A 16,726-nucleotide genomic window follows, 5' to 3' on the forward strand; every position below is an offset into this window, starting at 1 on the left:
GGGCCGGGCCCGGCCTGCAGGGCGCCTCGCCTTTCTGGGGCCGCCGGACCCCTAAATTCCCCTCTTTTAACTGAAAAAGGGACAGCTGCAGGGCCAGCAGCAGAAGCAAAGCCCTGCAGCTGTCCCTTTTTCAGCCAAAAGAGGGGAATTTAGGTCTGTGGTATTAAATGGACTAATGCTTTTTTTTTTCAGCAGATAAGTATTTTTGTGCCCCTCTTGCTGAGGGGGAGAACCGACCTCTCCGGGGTCTGCCTCACAGAAGCAGGTGAAAGCGGGCTTTGTTGCGACTCAAAACCTGCCAGGGTTTTGTTGTTTTTTTTTTTTTTCCCCTCAATATTTAAGGTTAATTTATTTGCGTTAAAACTTTTTAAAATGGTGTTCTTGCTTAGGTGATTCCAGTGCCGGGTGAGCACTCAGAAGGATGAAAAAACTGTTAAAGTACGGCTTGATGTAGCGCATAAAGCATGCCAGGTTTTAAATACTAAAACAAAAAAAAAATTACAGGACTGCTAAAGGTGAAGGAACTCTGGGAAGTCGCCGTGTATGATAGAGAGCGTGGAAACTTTTTAAATATCAAACCCAAAAACTTAACAGCAGTGCTGAAAGTGGAATGCTGGGAAGTCGCCCTGTTAAAACACGTTGCAGTCTGTCTCTGCTGGTAGATGTGCTGAAACAAGCTTTCTTAGCCATCTCTGGTCGAGTATGTGAACGTCGACTTCCTTGTTTTGAGTCTAGCTTTTAACTGTACATATCTTAATCTCTGGAAAAGTAAACACTTTGATAGGTGAGATCTGGAGTTGGCTGGTCTGGTTTGACCGCTGGAAAGTCTGAAAGCTAGTGTTCAACGAACATAGAGCATGTACAAAAAAAGCTGATGAAAACTTGCGTAAAGTTTTAATGCAGCTGAGATGCAAAGGTTCTGCAAGGGAAGGAAGTGATTCTGACAATTTTTGAAAGGACTTTGTATTTCTGCTAAGCTACTGTAGTCGCCCAATTTTAGTTTGATGAGTTAAATTCTTAATACTTATATTAGAAAATTGCTTGTTTGGTCAAGGTCATAAAGTAAATGGCCAGGGGATGGTACAGACAGCAATATTCAAGCTGAACTAAAGCAGCTTTCCCCATGTTTTGTTTTAATAGTGGTTCTCCTGTTCTGTTAATAGTGTGCACAGTGAAGTACGGCTTTAATAATCAGTGCATGATCTGATCTTGCGAAGTGCCTAGCTAGCAATTTGAGGTAGGTGGCAGCCAGTAACTAGTTAATGATCGTTAATGCTGCGTGAGAGGTATATACTTAAAATGTCACACTACACCTTATGATGTGACAGGAGAAATACAAGGCTCATTACTTCTGCAAACTAACTATTCAAGAATAATTAACTAGTGGGTTTTTTGTTGTTTTTTCCCCCCCTCTTACAGAAGGGGTCGTCGCCAGTTGCTCCAGTTCACATTGTCAATGAAGAGTCAGCTGACAAGACTAATTTGGGCTTCATTCATGCATTTGTGGCTGCTATATCAGTCATCATCGTGTCAGAACTGGGGGATAAGACCTTCTTCATTGCAGCCATCATGGCAATGCGGTACAACCGTTTGACTGTACTGGCTGGTGCTATGCTTGCCTTGGGACTGATGACATGTTTGTCAGGTTAGCACTCTTTTCGTTTCACCTCTTTAAAATGTACTGGGTACATATGTATCAATAAATCTTAATTGAAATTAAAATGAAGGTAGTAGGTATATGCAGCTTTCTGTTTTGAGGAGACTTTGAAGGCTTTCCTGGGGACCATGGCTCAGTTTCAGTATTTAGACTCTTACCTGTAATGAGGTGGTTTTGCTCCCTGCACCTCACTATGAGTTTAAGGAAGAGGCGTGGGACTGGAAGCCTAAGCACTTCCTTTGATTTTTGGGCAACTAGTTTCCTTTTTATTTTTAGCTCCTGTTAAATTAGCATGCCTAGAGGGAACGTGGGAGTGACTTCTCTCTTTCCTCCTAAGGCGAAAGATTCTTAATATGATGACAAATTTCCCTTGACTGACTTGGATCCCTGTATGTGTAGCTCTTTGGATTTGTGCTAGGAGCTGCGTAAGTGGAAGATGATGTTCTGCTGTGATCCTTTGGGATGGGTGGCATAGACAGAGCCAAGAGCTGGAGAGGGAGTGAGGTGTCAGGTGGCACTTGAGGAACCTGTAGCTGTGGGTGCTTACGTAGCAGTGATCGTAAAATGGAGCAACCTTCAGGTATATCAGATGCAGCATAAGTTTTGTTGTAGGTGTGCTCGTTTCTAACCATGTGCGTTTCAGAAATAATTGAAGAAGTGTTCATTGGTTTGTATATGCTGGAGACAGACGATTAGCTGGCTTCAGGTTTCTTGGCAAGTGTTCCTATGAATGGTTTTTGGATGTGTAGCTACTGCTATATATATTGCTGCAATTATTATTGCAGTCATGGAGCAGTTTCCATTTGCACTGTGTGTAATGATAGCACTGCATGAGTTTCTTCGATTACTCACTTAGCGTAACAGTCTTTGATGCTTCTTCCACTTCTGCACTGCTTGCTGCGTTTAATGTTATGTAGTACTGCAGGTGATGCACTATTCTGTAAATCTTGCAGTCTCTTTTCTCCTGCACATCACCACTCTCCCATTTTCTATACTAAGTCTTTCTTAAATCTATCTTGATGCTTTTTTAGAAAAACTTTTTCTGCTTTATCCCCCAGTTTAGAGGTTCCCAACTATTTCTTCCTCTTCAGAAAGGAGCCTTTTTCTTTTTTTTTCTTCTTCTTTCTTCTCACCTCTCTCCACTGCCCTTGTTTTATACAAGTTGTGTCTGGAAATTCCTGGGGGTTTTGCCCGCCTCGATTTCATGAAAATGTACTCACTTAAACTCACTGGCTCCAAGTGATCGCTACTTGGGATTTATTTTTTTTTCAAGCTATGCGTAGAGACAGCTCTACCCTTATGACAAAATAAGCTGCCTTATCATTCTGATTACTTCTATGCTTGTATATGCAAGTAATGCTAAAAAAAAAAGTATCTTTTTATATAGTTTCTGGCATTGCTTTGCTTCAGTATTTTCAGTCTTTAAAAAGAAGTTTAATATAACTCCTTTTTTTATTTATCTGTGCAATTAACACTGTTATTCATACATGTATGTGCCATGTTTTCTAATAGAACAGACTGATTAATTTTGGTCTCATAGTCTTTCTTTTGGTAGTGGCAGTGTGGATTAATTTCCAGATAATGTAGTAACTTCTGAGTGCATTTTTCAGCTAAGAAAGCGTATGCAAGAAAACAAATATGGTAATATGCTTCCTTTTAGCTAATTGCACGTGGATTAAAACAACAGAAACAGTTGTGAGTGCATGGTCCAAGCAGCCTTGAATGTTAGGTGCGGAGTTTTAATTTCCTCTTGTTTTTACAGGCCTTTTTTGTCCAGAAATGCTAATTAGTCTTACTTTGTGAAGAAGCAAGTACTTTGTCCTGGATATATATTTCTTCTTCTTTGAGAACTAGTTTTGGCTTAGTTTGATCACCTGTGGTATCTGTAAAAGTAGATGCACTGTGGAGGTAGCTTTTTGGTCTTTGAGTGGGATCAGTGCTTTTAAATTAAAGGAAGATCAAAGTTGGTCCTGTTGTGTGTTTGTGGGGAGTGTGGGAGAGAAGAGAATAGTAATGTGCAGGTACTTGCACTTGGCAAAAGAAGGCAGACATGGATTAGTGGAGCTGGATGATTTGTGGGTATGTCTAGTAAATTTAACTTGTAGAAAATCTTATTCTAACTTTATCTGATAAATGAAATTACTGGAAAGAGATGCTATCCAACATGTAATCATATATAAAAATGGAATTAACCTAGCATGATTACAGATTATAGTTTCATGGCACGCTTGGAGAAAGGCAGGATTTGCATAGCCCTTGATGGGAAAGATAATGTTGCTTGGACTGGCTCTTGGGAGTAGCAGCACATCAACTTTGCCTGGTGTGCCTTGTCTGCGTGTTAATGGACTTCAGTCTCTGGTATGAAATGGTTGGCGTTTCTAGAGTGTCATTACCTTGCCAAAAAAAATTAGAAACTTGCATAAAACTAACAAAAGATGCGATATTTATCAGTGCATATTTGAATAGCAGACTTTGCTAGCAAGCATTTCTTGGATCTGGGAAAAACAATTATGATCCTCGTGCTTATTTTTTTAAATGACGCATTTGTTTTCTTTTCAGTTTTGTTTGGCTATGCCACCACAGTTATTCCTCGGGTGTACACATACTATGTGTCAACGGCACTGTTTGCAATTTTTGGCATCCGAATGCTTCGGGAAGGCTTGAAAATGAGTCCAGATGAGGGTCAGGAAGAGCTGGAGGAAGTTCAAGCAGAAATTAAAAAAAAAGATGAGGAAGTAAGTCCTAAACTTTCTGTGAATTATGACTGATGAAATAGTTACAGCCTTGAAGCTGCAGAAGGGCACTGTCATGTTTGGGGCATTCAGCTGTGTCTGTGATTGATAATCTGACACAGAAAAGTTGTGGTAAATGGGGCAGAAGTGGCCCCTGGAGGCTGTTTCAACAGGTGATTCCAGTTCTGTGGCAAGCCTGGCTTCTCAGGAAAAAAGGGACCTTCTCTACAGAGTCCTTTTGTTCTTTTGTGTGTTTGTTTTGTTGTTTTTTTCTTAATGCATTACTAGCAGAGAGGACATCAACAGTTTACTCTTGCCTCTACTTTTTATTTCTTTGTATGTATGCTGAGGTTTGTAGTGTTGCAGCAAAGGTCTCTGTTATAATAACTTTTTTAATATACTGGTCCACTTCTAAGGAATAGTGTGGAGTATTAATTTTTCTTTTTTTTTTTTTTTTTTACTAATTTTAGCAAATCCTAATTTGACAGCCACCACTTGGGAAGAGGGGGATCCCTGCTTTAAAAATAGGAGAAAACCTGTGGTTAGAAACCAGGTGTCTTTCCTACTGAAACTGCTGCATAAGTGCAAGCAGTACAAGATGAACAATAACCAGAGGTTAGAGGTGATTGCAAGTGTGTATATATAAATATATATATGCGCATATATGTACACACACACATATATGTGTGCATATATGTAGCTAGTTTTTTTAAAATGGTGTCTAATATAAATATTACGTTGATAATGCAGCAATCAGTGGCGAATAACATCCCATATACTAAATGGCTAGTTTTATTGCTTAAGTATTTCATGTGGGTTGTTTAGATGACATTTCTAATCTTATGGTTGGGTTTTTGTTTTTTTTCCCTTGTCCTCTACAGCTTCAGAGAACTAAACTGTTAAATGGGCCAGGAGATGTGGAAGCAGGGCCAGGCACCACTATACCTCAGAAGAAGTGGCTACATTTTATTTCTCCAATCTTTGTTCAAGCTTTTACTTTAACATTTTTAGCAGAATGGGGTGATCGTTCCCAGTTAACAACCATAGTCTTGGCCGCCAGAGAGGTGAGTGTTCTTTTGCCCTCTTTGTGCTGTCCGCAGGGAAGCGGGAAAGACAAAATACTCTTGCAGGAGGTGTCAGATTCATACCTGCTGCGCCTTAGTGTTACAGCTGTGCCGAGACCTGAAAATAAATGCACTGAAGCTCTGTGTATTATTAAAACTATTGTCAGGTGATTGGGACTGCGCAGGCATTTTTGGAAACAGTTGTTTTATATCATGCAGCTGAATACAATTGGTTGTTGTTACAGTGTCGAGGGATGTTACAGAACCCCTTTTTCTTTAATCTGTGTGGTCATATGGTTTTAACACAGTAGCTTTAAAAACACACCTTCATCCCAGCAAACTTAAAGCTGTTACAAAGATAACTTTTTAAAAATCTAAGTGAATATGGTACAGTGTATAGAACTAAAATAAACTCTAAACAGCGTTGCAGTAATACTGTAAATGAAGTTATAGTCAGCAGGATGATTGGAATGTATATAACTGTATTATGTTTAAAGGAAAATTAAGGCTTATAGTCAACCTCTTAATAAACATAAGTAGCTTGCCTATGCTCTTTCATGCATTGAGATAATTTGCATTTTTTCCCTCGGTCTCCTGCTTCTTTCACTGCACTTTCAGACCTTCCCTGAGGGTAAATCCGGGCTTTGTATGAAGGAGGCTATGGTCTGTAGGAACCTCTTGTCTATTACAGTGCAGGGAAGGTGCTTAGAGCTAACAAGGCAGGGAGCAGCAGGATGAGAGGATGATCTCACTGTTCAGGCAGGTGTGTGCCATCTTGGAAAACAAGGAATCATTACTTCCTCTGCCCAAGTTTTTATACGTTGCTAGGCAAGTTCCTTCAGCCCATCTTTTCACAGGTGGTGGTTGATTTCAGGTTTGCATTTTCTGAGTGTCCCATTAGAAAGTGTTCATCAGACTCTGTGATCTCATCCGTGAAGAGCTGAGCGTTGCACTAGAGACTGTTGGATGTTGTGCCTTTAGCGTATGAAGTGTTTGTATAAGTGCTACAAAAACAAATACTGCAAAAAGTGAATTGAAGATATCTTGATCTCGGCTTTCAAAATTAGTGAATGATTGTGATCTGGATATTTTTGCATTTTATCTGTGGGATTCTTTTATACCCCTTCGTTTCATAATATATTCAGATAAATCCTTGTTTGTGAAGTACTAAGATATATAGCAGGAGTACTACAGAAGTGCTTGTGAGGAAAGAAATTATCTTTATACAGAGATTTGAGTAGTGTGGTAAGACAGATGGGACCATACATTCTTCAATGAAAAGAAAACAAAATCCTACATGACAGTTCATTAAGCAGGTAGTGTCCGTCCTGTCACAACAAACAAACAGGGCTCCTTTGGAGGAAAAAAGGGGTGATAATTTGGCTGGCTGAGTGCATACACCGGGGGAATGAGTTAAGTCTGTCTTCATGAACCTAGTCCTGACAACAGTCCTTAAGAACTTGATTTTACAGCTTAATAGTTTACTGTGTATAAGAATTGTTCATCTGTTAAAGGAAACAGAAAAGGAAGCTCCATAGTGCCCTACTAGACTGGTTGTGTCTGAGCACTTCTGCTCCTGGAGACTCTGGGCTGAGGGAAGCTGTCATAACTTCTTACCTTCCAGGGACAGCAATAGGGAATAGGGTGAGGGATGAGAACCACCCTCTGCCAGCTGGGGCTGTACAGGTAACTGCTGATCGCAGGCAAACAGGGATTTCTGGGAACTTTGGGTCCTGATCCTGGAGGCAAGTGTGTTCTGCTGGCACAGCCTTGCTTCTCACCTCAGCTTCTTTGGGAGTGTCCTACCTGTCCTCTGCTTGGTGTTCACCTTTTCTCGCTGTCTTCTGGTTTTGGTTCTTTTGGCAAGTCAGTGTTGTCTTCATATCGTATCATTTCTTAGACAGTTTTCCTGTTTGCCTGTTAGAGATTTCATGCATCCCTCATGTGAGGGCAGCAGGTTTTTTTTCCTCTTGGCACTAAAAGTCTCACAGAGATGTGCAGGGGACTCAACTCCACTTTCCCTTATTCATCTTTGTACAGCAGAAAGTCATGCTCCTACCTTGCCTTCGTTATCTGTCATTAAAAGATTGTTTTCTATTTCTGATTCTTTGCTTTTATCAGGTGTTCAGTACACATGCTGCCCTTAACTGTGTAATTTGTAAGTAGAGCTGAGAAACCTCTTTGTGTATTAGAGTTGTCATGTATTGAGTAGTTGCTTATTATGCAGCGATGTGAAAGCTGTCCTTGACAATAAACCTTGAAAACAGTTCATTATCCTCTGGGCTTAAATTCCTTCATACTTCCCTCTTTGGATGATTGCAGGGGGACAGGGTGTAGAGCACAAGCTTGTGAAGCTGGACAAAGGAGGCACAAAGTTTTAGCTGCCGAAACCTTTCATTTGCAGTTCATGGATTTATTTTTCGCTTTCTTTATAATTAGGTTGGTATTTTTCCAGCTGATGCATATTGTGTTTCTCAACAGCTGCCACCTTCCCTCTAGAGGTTGCTTAATTGTTTAAATACAGCAGAGTGATTTCTGGATCTATATTTAACGACTTGAAGACGCTTCTTGGTTGAAGCATGCCATATGCTCCTATATTAGTCAGGTTTAGATTTAAGTCTGTCTCTCTAGCTGATGTACACTGGTTTTGGTCTTTAAGGCAGTGATGGATAGCAGAGCAGAGTAAATACCAGAGAGTATCTTCCATGGCAGCATATAACGGAGGAATCAAGGCATTGCTCCTTCGTAGCGGGAGGTTGTTTTAGGACTAGTGGGTTTTCAACTGTGCTGATGTTTCCCTTCTGTGTTTTTTCCTCAGGACCCCTATGGCGTGGCGGTAGGAGGAACAGTGGGACATTGCCTCTGCACTGGTTTAGCAGTTATTGGAGGAAGAATGATAGCACAAAAAATTTCTGTTAGGACTGGTAAGTGAAAACTCACTCCAACCAAAAAAATGTGTTAATGCTGGTAATGTTTGTGGTGTAAATGACGACATGCCTGGGAACAGTGTTTCTCAAAACTTTTGGAAAACCCAAAAACTTTGAGTATGTGTCTTCTGGTTCACCTCCCCCCGTCCTGCAGTCAGCTCTCCTCGCAGGGGGTGACCCTGCGCTGTTCCCCAGGTTGCCTGTCCCTCCTGCTAGGCACAGTCCGAGCGTGTGCCACCGTCCTGCACAGGGTGCTTCTAAGAGGTCCGGCCTTGATTGAACTTAATGATTTGTGTGCTCTGATTTAAGGAGTCAGAATGGGTATTGTAGCTTCAGGTTTAAAGATGGACACAGGTGAAGCACGTTTTGCTTCATTATTAGCTAGCTTGTAGGAGAGCAGAGGAAGGAAATACAGTATTTTGAATAGTCAGTACATATTGTTCAACAATGGGTAATAGAAGTTCTGTTGCAATTCTGACTGCAGACCTGCAGATGAGCAAGAGAACTGCATACTTACAAGTTATGCCAACCATATGAAAGCTTTAAAAGCTACTCGGTGTGTGGCATAATTATTATTATTTTCTTTATCATACCTGCTATCTGTAACAGGAAGGACCAGTAGGGTTGCATCAGGTTGTTTGTTTTTCCTCAGATTAGGTTGCAGCTTGCTTCAGCTGTCAGTCCTGTGGTGTAGTGAGGTTTCTCGCTCCCAGGATGGATTCTGTGAAGCTGCTTTGCACTGTGAAGTGTTCATTCAGAATATTTGTTCTGCAGTTGCAGACTTAAAAAAAACAACTTCACTGCAAAAAGTGAAACCTTCGTTCGGTTGTGTTTGCCAAGGAAATTGATAATGAGGTGCTAATCTAACAATGATTTTATGTGCTCCTAATAAGCCCAGCGTGGATCTTTGGCCACAGCAATAGCCTTATTAAGTTAGACCAAAGATCCATCTAACTTGTTCGCTTGTTTAGAGAAGGATAAGAGAATGGTCCAAATACAGTGGTGCTTTCCTGGAATACTGTCCCAGCCTCCAGCAGATTGTGGCCAGAGCAAGCAGTTAATGTTTTTGATACTGTCTCTTTTATAACCTAATATGTGCAAAAAATGCTAATTAGTATGTCACTCTTAACTGACGGCTTACTCCAGCATAAGAATATTACATCTTATTTTCCCCCACACAGCCAAAGATTCAGCAACAGGTGTCAACCTCAGATTTATGCTAGCTAAAGTAATAAGAGTAAAACAAAGCTTCCTTCTAAGGACCAGAATGTATTCTTGCCAATACAGTTAGACAGTGGGATGGCACATGGGCATCCTGACACTGAGCTAGAAACAATATCCACTGTTTGCAGCATAAATGTAAAAGTAAGATTATTTGGGAATTGGATATTTAAAAAAAAAAAAATCTATAGCGTGTCATGGAAGATATTTAACTTTCAGTATCTAATTTCTTTTTTGTTTGTTTTTTCTTTTCAGTGACAATCATAGGAGGCATCGTCTTCTTAGCATTTGCATTTTCTGCACTATTTATAAGTCCAGACTCTGGTTTTTAAAATTTTTCATCACTGCAGAAGAACAAGGATTGGAAGCACCAAGCAGCTGTCCTTGTGCGTTTTTTTTGTATATAATGTACAGAATTATAGTTAAACAGGCACTGAAGATGAGACACTGAACTTTTTATAGTGAATGATCCGTGGGACTGAGACATTGGTGGACAGCTTCTGCAGTGGAGATCTGCTTATTGTCTGGTTTGTTTACTCTGTGGTGCCTGCTCCCTTGGTGGTTTTCTTGCTTGCTGGACCTGGCTCAGCTGAGTTTTGAGGATCTGCTCTCAGGAGTATTGAGGCTTCCTCTTTTCTTCCTCTGTTACACGTGGCCACCTTTCCTCTTTCTTCAAGAGCTGACTCTTAAGGCTTCTTGAAGCAGACCGTGTCTTGTTCCGTGTTGCTCAAGAGACGGTGTTAAGGAGAAAACTGCTGGCTCCCACCTCCAAGGACGTCGGTTCCAGGGTGCGCCCAAGGCTGGATAATCAAAGCAGCAAGAAACCTGGGAGCAGTTCCTATAGCATTGAGTGGCTGAGCCACTGACAGAGAACTTTATAAACTTAATTTAGAGGCAAAACTTCTTAATCAGGGATTTTTATCAGGAAATCGATGTGTGGTGATTAACAACCTACCATGTTCAATATGCAATCTGTCTGGAGCTAGTATTATTTGACTTATTTTTTTTTTAATTTTGAAATATTAAAGTATATGGAAAGTAATAAATGGTCCAACTTAACAATATTCCATTCCCAGGATCAAACAGTAATGGAATTTTTAGATTTAGATGTGTTCCTGTTTTTTCTTTTTAGGAATAGAAATGTAATCTGGAAGAGTATTAATAAAACACAGTGTCTCCACTTGAGGGGGTTTTCAGTATTGTCCTTGATGGTTCCCATAATTCCTGCCTCAAAGGTTTACCCTAGTGATTGCATACTTAAGGTGAGGAAAGCTTGCTAAATTTATTTTGGATACTTACAAATGCCAGTGTTATGTAGACTTTGAAAATGTTTACCACTGAAGACATGGGGGTTGCAGAAAATAGCGGTTTTCTCTGCTCTTCAGTGATGATTTGGATTCTGAGCTAATGGCTGAAACAGTCCACTAAGATCTACTCAGTAGCAGTCTTCTGAAATAGAAGATAGGGTTTCTAAAATGATGAATTTGCCTTGAAGCTGAAGGAATGACGAGCATTACAAATTTATTATACTTATTAATACTTACAAATACTTAATGGGAGGATGCCAGGGGGATGGGAGCAGTCTTTTTTCAGTGGTGCCCAGTGATAGAACGAGGGGTAATGGGCATAAACTTGAACATAGGAAGTTCCATCTTAACATGAGAAGGAACTTCTTTACTTTGAGGGTAGTGGAGCACTGGAACAGGCTGCCCAGAGAGGTAGTGGAGTCTCCCACTCTGGGGACATTCAAAACCCACCTGGACGCTGTCCTGTGCAACCTGTTGTAGGTGACCCTGCTCTGGCAGGGGGGTTGGACTAGATGATTTCCAGAGGTCCCTTCCAACCCTGACCATTCTGTGATTCTGTGATTTGGCCATTCCATTTGTAGCTCGCAGACAGAGCAATCCCTAACCCTCCTCTTGGGTTTCTCTGCCCAGAAAACCCCTTTGTACCACAATTTCTCAAACTCTTAAAGCGGCAGCAGCTCAGTGCCTGTCATGCACAGTGGTACAAAAACGGGCTACAATTTCAGGCTCTGGGTCTAAATGTTCATATCTTGTCCTGAAGGAAGGGTGCTCCTGGCAGCACCATCGCTAACGACAGGGTGAGGTACTGCGTTGCTTTGGTGGTGGTGGGGTTTTTGGTTGTGGTTTGGTTTTTTGTTGTTTCTTTTTTTCTTCTGAACCAATTGTAGCCAAAACCTGCAGCCTCTGCTTTCCCACAGCTTGGAAACACACGCTCTGTCCATGGTGTGTTGAAACTCCTGCATGGAGAGGGGATTTGTAGCAGAGGTCGTGTTAAAACAGGGCAGGAATCTGGAACCCAAAACAGGGAAGAGTCCAAACTTGTAACTGTTTACTGGACAGCTGCTGCTCGTATTAATCAGCAGTGGTGCCACGGGACCACAGCGCGTTTGTACAGGTGAAGTCACTGTGGTGCCACAGTTCATCCTGCCAAAAATTCATGCTCTAAGTCCAAAAAGCCAAACCAACGGGCTGTATTCTGATGTAGAAGCTTTCCGAACTTCATATGCGCTGGTTAAAGCTGGTTTGATGCGAAAACAACTAGGATCAACAGAAAAATGAACCTGTTTGTTGTGTTGTTTGTAGAGGTAAGTGTAAAGTTGCAAAACAAATCTCTGCACCTTCCACACTTACATTTTGTCATTAAAAACTTAAATGTACTGCTTTTCACCAGTCACAGCAATCTATTTGGCTGCTCTCTGATGCTACCTGGGGAAGGAGGAGGAGTTAGTTTGAACAGTGGTCGTCTTTTTTTTTTTTTTTTTTCTTAAAGCACAAACACTGACTTATCCTTGGAAATCTATTACAAAATTAGATAGCTCACGAAATTTTAGTGAAAGCTTTGAAAGGTGCTTTAGTAGCTGCTACTAATTACAGTGATTTAATGGCAAGCGCCTGCTGGAATTTATCACAATGAGAACAATCTGGTTGGGGTGTAACCAAAGCCCGTTAAAGGTGATGGAGGCCTCTGCTCATGTATTTTTAGCAGCAGTGTCCCTGTCGCGCTGTCTCTGGTGCAGCTCATGTCCTGCAGCCTTGTACCAAGAATCTGTGTGTGATCACAGAACCATAGAATCGTTATGGTTGTAAGAGACCTTTAAGATCATTGAGTCCAACCATTAACCTAGCACATTACCACTAAACCATGTCCCTCAGCACTATATCTTACCCATCTTTTGAATACTTCCAGGGATGGTGACTCCACCACTTCCCTGGGCAGTCTGTTTCTGTTTGACAACCCTTTTGGTGAAGAAATTTTTCCTGATATCCAACCTAAACTTCCCCTGGTGCAACCTGAGGCCGTTTCTTCTTGTCCTATCACCTGTTACTTGGGAGAAGGGGTCGGCCCCCACCTCTCTACAACCTCCTTTCAGGTAGTTGTAGAGAGTGATAAGGTCTCCCCTGAGCCTCCTCCCCTTAGCCTCCAGGCTGAACAACCCCCCTTGCCTCAGCTGCTCCTCCTAAGACTTGTCCTCCAGACCCCTCACCAGCTTTGTTGCCCTTCTCTGGACACGCTCCAGCACCTCAGTGTCTTTCTTGTAGTGAGGGGCCCAAAATTGAACACAGTACCAGTGCCAAGTACAGGGGGACGATAGCTTCCCTAGTCTTCCAGCCACACTATTCCTGATACAAGCCAGGATGCTGTTGGCCTTCTTGGCCACCTGGGCACACTGCTGGCTCATATTCAGCCGGCTGTCCACCAACACCCCCAGGTCCTTTTCTGCCGGGCAGCTTTCCAGCCACTCTTCCCCAAGCCTGTAGCGCTGCATGGGGTTGTTGTGACCCAAGTGCAGGACCGGGCACTTGGCAGTGTTGAACCTCATACCATTGGCCTCAGCCCATCGGTCCAGCCTGTCCAGATCCCTCTGCAGAGCCATCCTGCCCTCCAGCAGGTCAACACTCCCACACAACTTGGTGTCATCTGTGAACTTACTGAGGGTGCACTCAATCCTCTCACCCAGATCATTGATAAAGATATTAAAGAGAACCAGGCCCAGTACTGAGGCCTGGGGAACACCACTTACGACCAGCCACCAACTGGATTTAACTCCATTCACCACCACTCTCTGGACATGGTCATTCAGCCAGTTTTTCATCCAGCAAAGCATATGCCCATCCAAGCCGTGAGCAGCCAGTTTCTCCGGGAGAATGCTGTGGAAACCAGTGGCAGGGGCTCAAGCTACAAAATTGTAGCCAAGCGCTCAGGGAGGGTGGTTGAGTGTTTTTGGTCACGTCAGGTTGCCCACATGGAAGAAATGCAACTGCATGCCCAGTTCTGTCCTGTGGTGGCAACGTCTGAGCTGCTTTCAGGTGGGTTGGAGGAGCGTTTGCAGGGCTGGGAGTTGCAAAATCTCAAAGATCGAGACGACAGAGCAGGCATGATGCTGTACTGGTGTGTCCCACAGGGGTTTATAAGTGCTTCTGTCCTGAGGCATTATGCGTAGCCACCTCCTACACGGGCTCGCTAGAGAGGCGCCCAGGTGTGGTGGCCCAGCACTTGTGGGGCAGAGTGCAGGTATTTTTGAGAATCGGAAGGCCCACCACCCCTCAAGGGCAAAAACTGCACACTCAATGGCCTCTCCAAAATGCCTATACACTAATGCACGCCGCACGGGGAGCAAACGAGAGGAGTTAGAGATCTGTGTGCAGTCACAGGACCGTGATCTCATTGCAATTACTGAGACGTGGTGGGATGGCTCACATGACTGGAACACTGTCATGGAGGGCTATGTTCTCTTTAGGAAAGACAGGCCAGCGAGACGAGGTGGTGGAGTCACTATATGAGAGAGCAACTGGAATGTATCGAGCTCTCCCTGGGAGCAGACGAAGAGCAAGTTGAGAGCTTGTGGGTAAGGATCAAGGGGCAGGGAAACATGAGAGACACAGTTGTGGGTGTCTATTACAGGCCACCTGATCAGGATGGGGAAGTTGATGAGGCCTTCTACAGACAGGTGAGAATCGCCTCACAATCACAGGCCTTGATTCTCATGGGGGACTTCAACTACCCTGATATCTGCTGGGAAGGCCACACAGCTGGGCACGTACAGTCCAGGAGGTTCCTCCAGTGCATTGATGACAACTTTTTGACTCAGGTGGTGGAGGAACCTACAAGGAGAGGTGCTTTACTGGACCTGATACTCACAAACAAAGAGGGACTGGTGGAGGATGTAAAGGTTGGGGGCAGACTGGGCTGCAGCGATCATGAGAAGATAGAGTTCAGGATTAAGTGTAGAATAGACAAAATGACAAGTAGAGTTGAAACCCTAAACTTCAGGAGGGCTAAATTTGATCGTTTCAAAGAATTGCTTGGGCAAATCCCATGGGAAAGGGCTCTAGAGGGTAAGGGGGCTCTAGAGAGCTGGCTGCTATTTAAGCGTCACCTCCTCCAAGCTCAGGATCAGTGCATCCCAAAGAGAAAGAAATCAGGCAAGGGGAGAAGGAGACCTGCTTGGCTGAGCAGGGACCTTCTGAAAAGGCTCAGGTGGAAGAAGGGAGTTTACAATAGGTGGAAGAAGGGGCTGACTGCTTGGGAGGAATACAAGAATGCTGTCAGGGTATGCAGGGAGGAAACAAGGAAAGCCAAGGCAGCCTTGGAATTGAACCTGGCGAGGGATGTCAAGGCCAACAGGAAGGGATTTTACAGTATGTGGAAGAAGGGATTGACTGCTTGGGAAGAGTACAAGAATGCTGTCAGAGTATGCAGGGATGAAATGAGGAAAGCCAAGGCAGTCTTGGAATTAAATCTGGCCAGGGACGTCGAGGCCAACAGGGTTTCTTTAAGTACACTGGACGCAAAAGGAAAACTAGGGAAAATGTCCTCCCCCTCTGCTCTGCCCTGGTGAGGCCACATCTGGAGTACTGTGTCCAGTTCTGGGCCCCTTGGTTCAAGAGGGACAGGGAACTGCTGGAGAGGGTACAGCAAAGGGCTACAAAGATGAAGAGGGGACTGGAGCATCTTTCTTATGAGGAAAGGCTGAGGGACTTGGGTCTCTTTAGTCTGGAGAAGACTGAGGGGGGATCTTATCAATGCTTATAAATGCTTCAAGGGAGGGTGCCAGGGGGATGGGAACAGCCTTTTTTCAGTGGTGCTCAGTGGCAGGACAAGAGGTAATGGGCACAAACTTGAGCATAGGAAGTTCCATCTTAATATGAGGAGGAACTTCTTCCCTTTGAGGGTGGCAGAGCACTGGCACAGGCTGCCCAGAGAGGTGGTGGAGTCTCCCACTCTGGAGACACCTTTTAAATGGCGGCAGCTTTGAGGGTTGCCTTGCAGTTTAGAATATGAAAGCAGCACTTAAGGTAAGCAGCTGAAGTTCTAATTGCCGGAGGCCTGTGCAATTCCTCGTTCTGCTGTAGCTGGACAACGTGACCTACAGCGAGTGAGCGTTCAGGTGTCGACGGGAGGCTCTGCGTATCACTGTGCCATGAAAAATGATCGTGCCATGGGAAACAGGCAACTCTCCGGCCCAGGTTTCCCATCCGTCCTGCAGTTCTCCCTGCTGGGGCGAGACGCAGCCCGGTCCAGCCGCTGCCAAAGGGACCTCCAGAGCAGGGGCTGAAGCAGGGACGAGCAGCTTTGCTGGTGGTGGGTCAGCTCTACTGGGATGAAAAGAAAGATCTCCCATCGACTGAGATGTTTCAAATGAGAAGCAGCTGGTGCGTGTTGCTTCTGAAGGTGCCTTAGGCAGAGCCCATCGCACTGCGCCGCATGTGGCAAAGTGCAAAACGCAAAGATTAAGGTAAAGGCGTGATCATCCGTCCTGCCAAGGCAAAGTTCTTCAGAGGAAACCTACAGAGCCAAAGTACAGGTCGGGTTGACGAGCAGCTCCCCGGGGCAACGCAGCCTGGTAGGTCTGCGCCGGGCTGGTGCTTGGGCTCGCTCTTTTGGGGTGTTTCAGTGGGACACCAGGTGTGGAAAGGTGAAAGCGAAGGAGGGGCTGCGTTGGGCAGGCGCTGGAGGAGGCAGCCCGCTGCCAGAGAGGGTCCCCCCGCACCGGGTGGGAGCTCCCACAGCACGCTCCCAGAAAGGGGCCGGTGGTGGAGCCCACCAACCTGTTAGTCCCTGATTTTCTATATTTAAAAAAAAAAAAAAAAAATCCAG

The 16,726-nt window shown here is 43.9% G+C and overlaps 1 protein-coding gene across 1 annotated transcript in view; it reads left to right on the forward strand.

Moving 5' to 3' along the window:
• Positions 1-10,409, forward strand: part of TMEM165 (transmembrane protein 165) — an 11,490-nt gene extending 1,081 nt beyond the window's left edge. Inside the window, exons 2-7 of the mRNA XM_009885032.1 lie at positions 390-405; positions 1,385-1,645; positions 4,217-4,392; positions 5,271-5,453; positions 8,272-8,377; positions 9,857-10,409. Of these exons, the coding sequence (XP_009883334.1) occupies positions 390-405; positions 1,385-1,645; positions 4,217-4,392; positions 5,271-5,453; positions 8,272-8,377; positions 9,857-9,933 (819 nt within the window). The 3' untranslated portion in view covers positions 9,934-10,409. The remainder of the gene's footprint in view (positions 1-389; positions 406-1,384; positions 1,646-4,216; positions 4,393-5,270; positions 5,454-8,271; positions 8,378-9,856) is intronic.
• The last annotated feature ends 6,317 nt before the right edge of the window (positions 10,410-16,726 follow it).

The sequence above is a fragment of the Charadrius vociferus genome, unplaced genomic scaffold (genome assembly GCF_000708025.1).
Source record: "Charadrius vociferus isolate BGI_N301 unplaced genomic scaffold, ASM70802v2 scaffold134, whole genome shotgun sequence".
NCBI classification, from domain to species: domain Eukaryota; kingdom Metazoa; phylum Chordata; class Aves; order Charadriiformes; family Charadriidae; genus Charadrius; species Charadrius vociferus.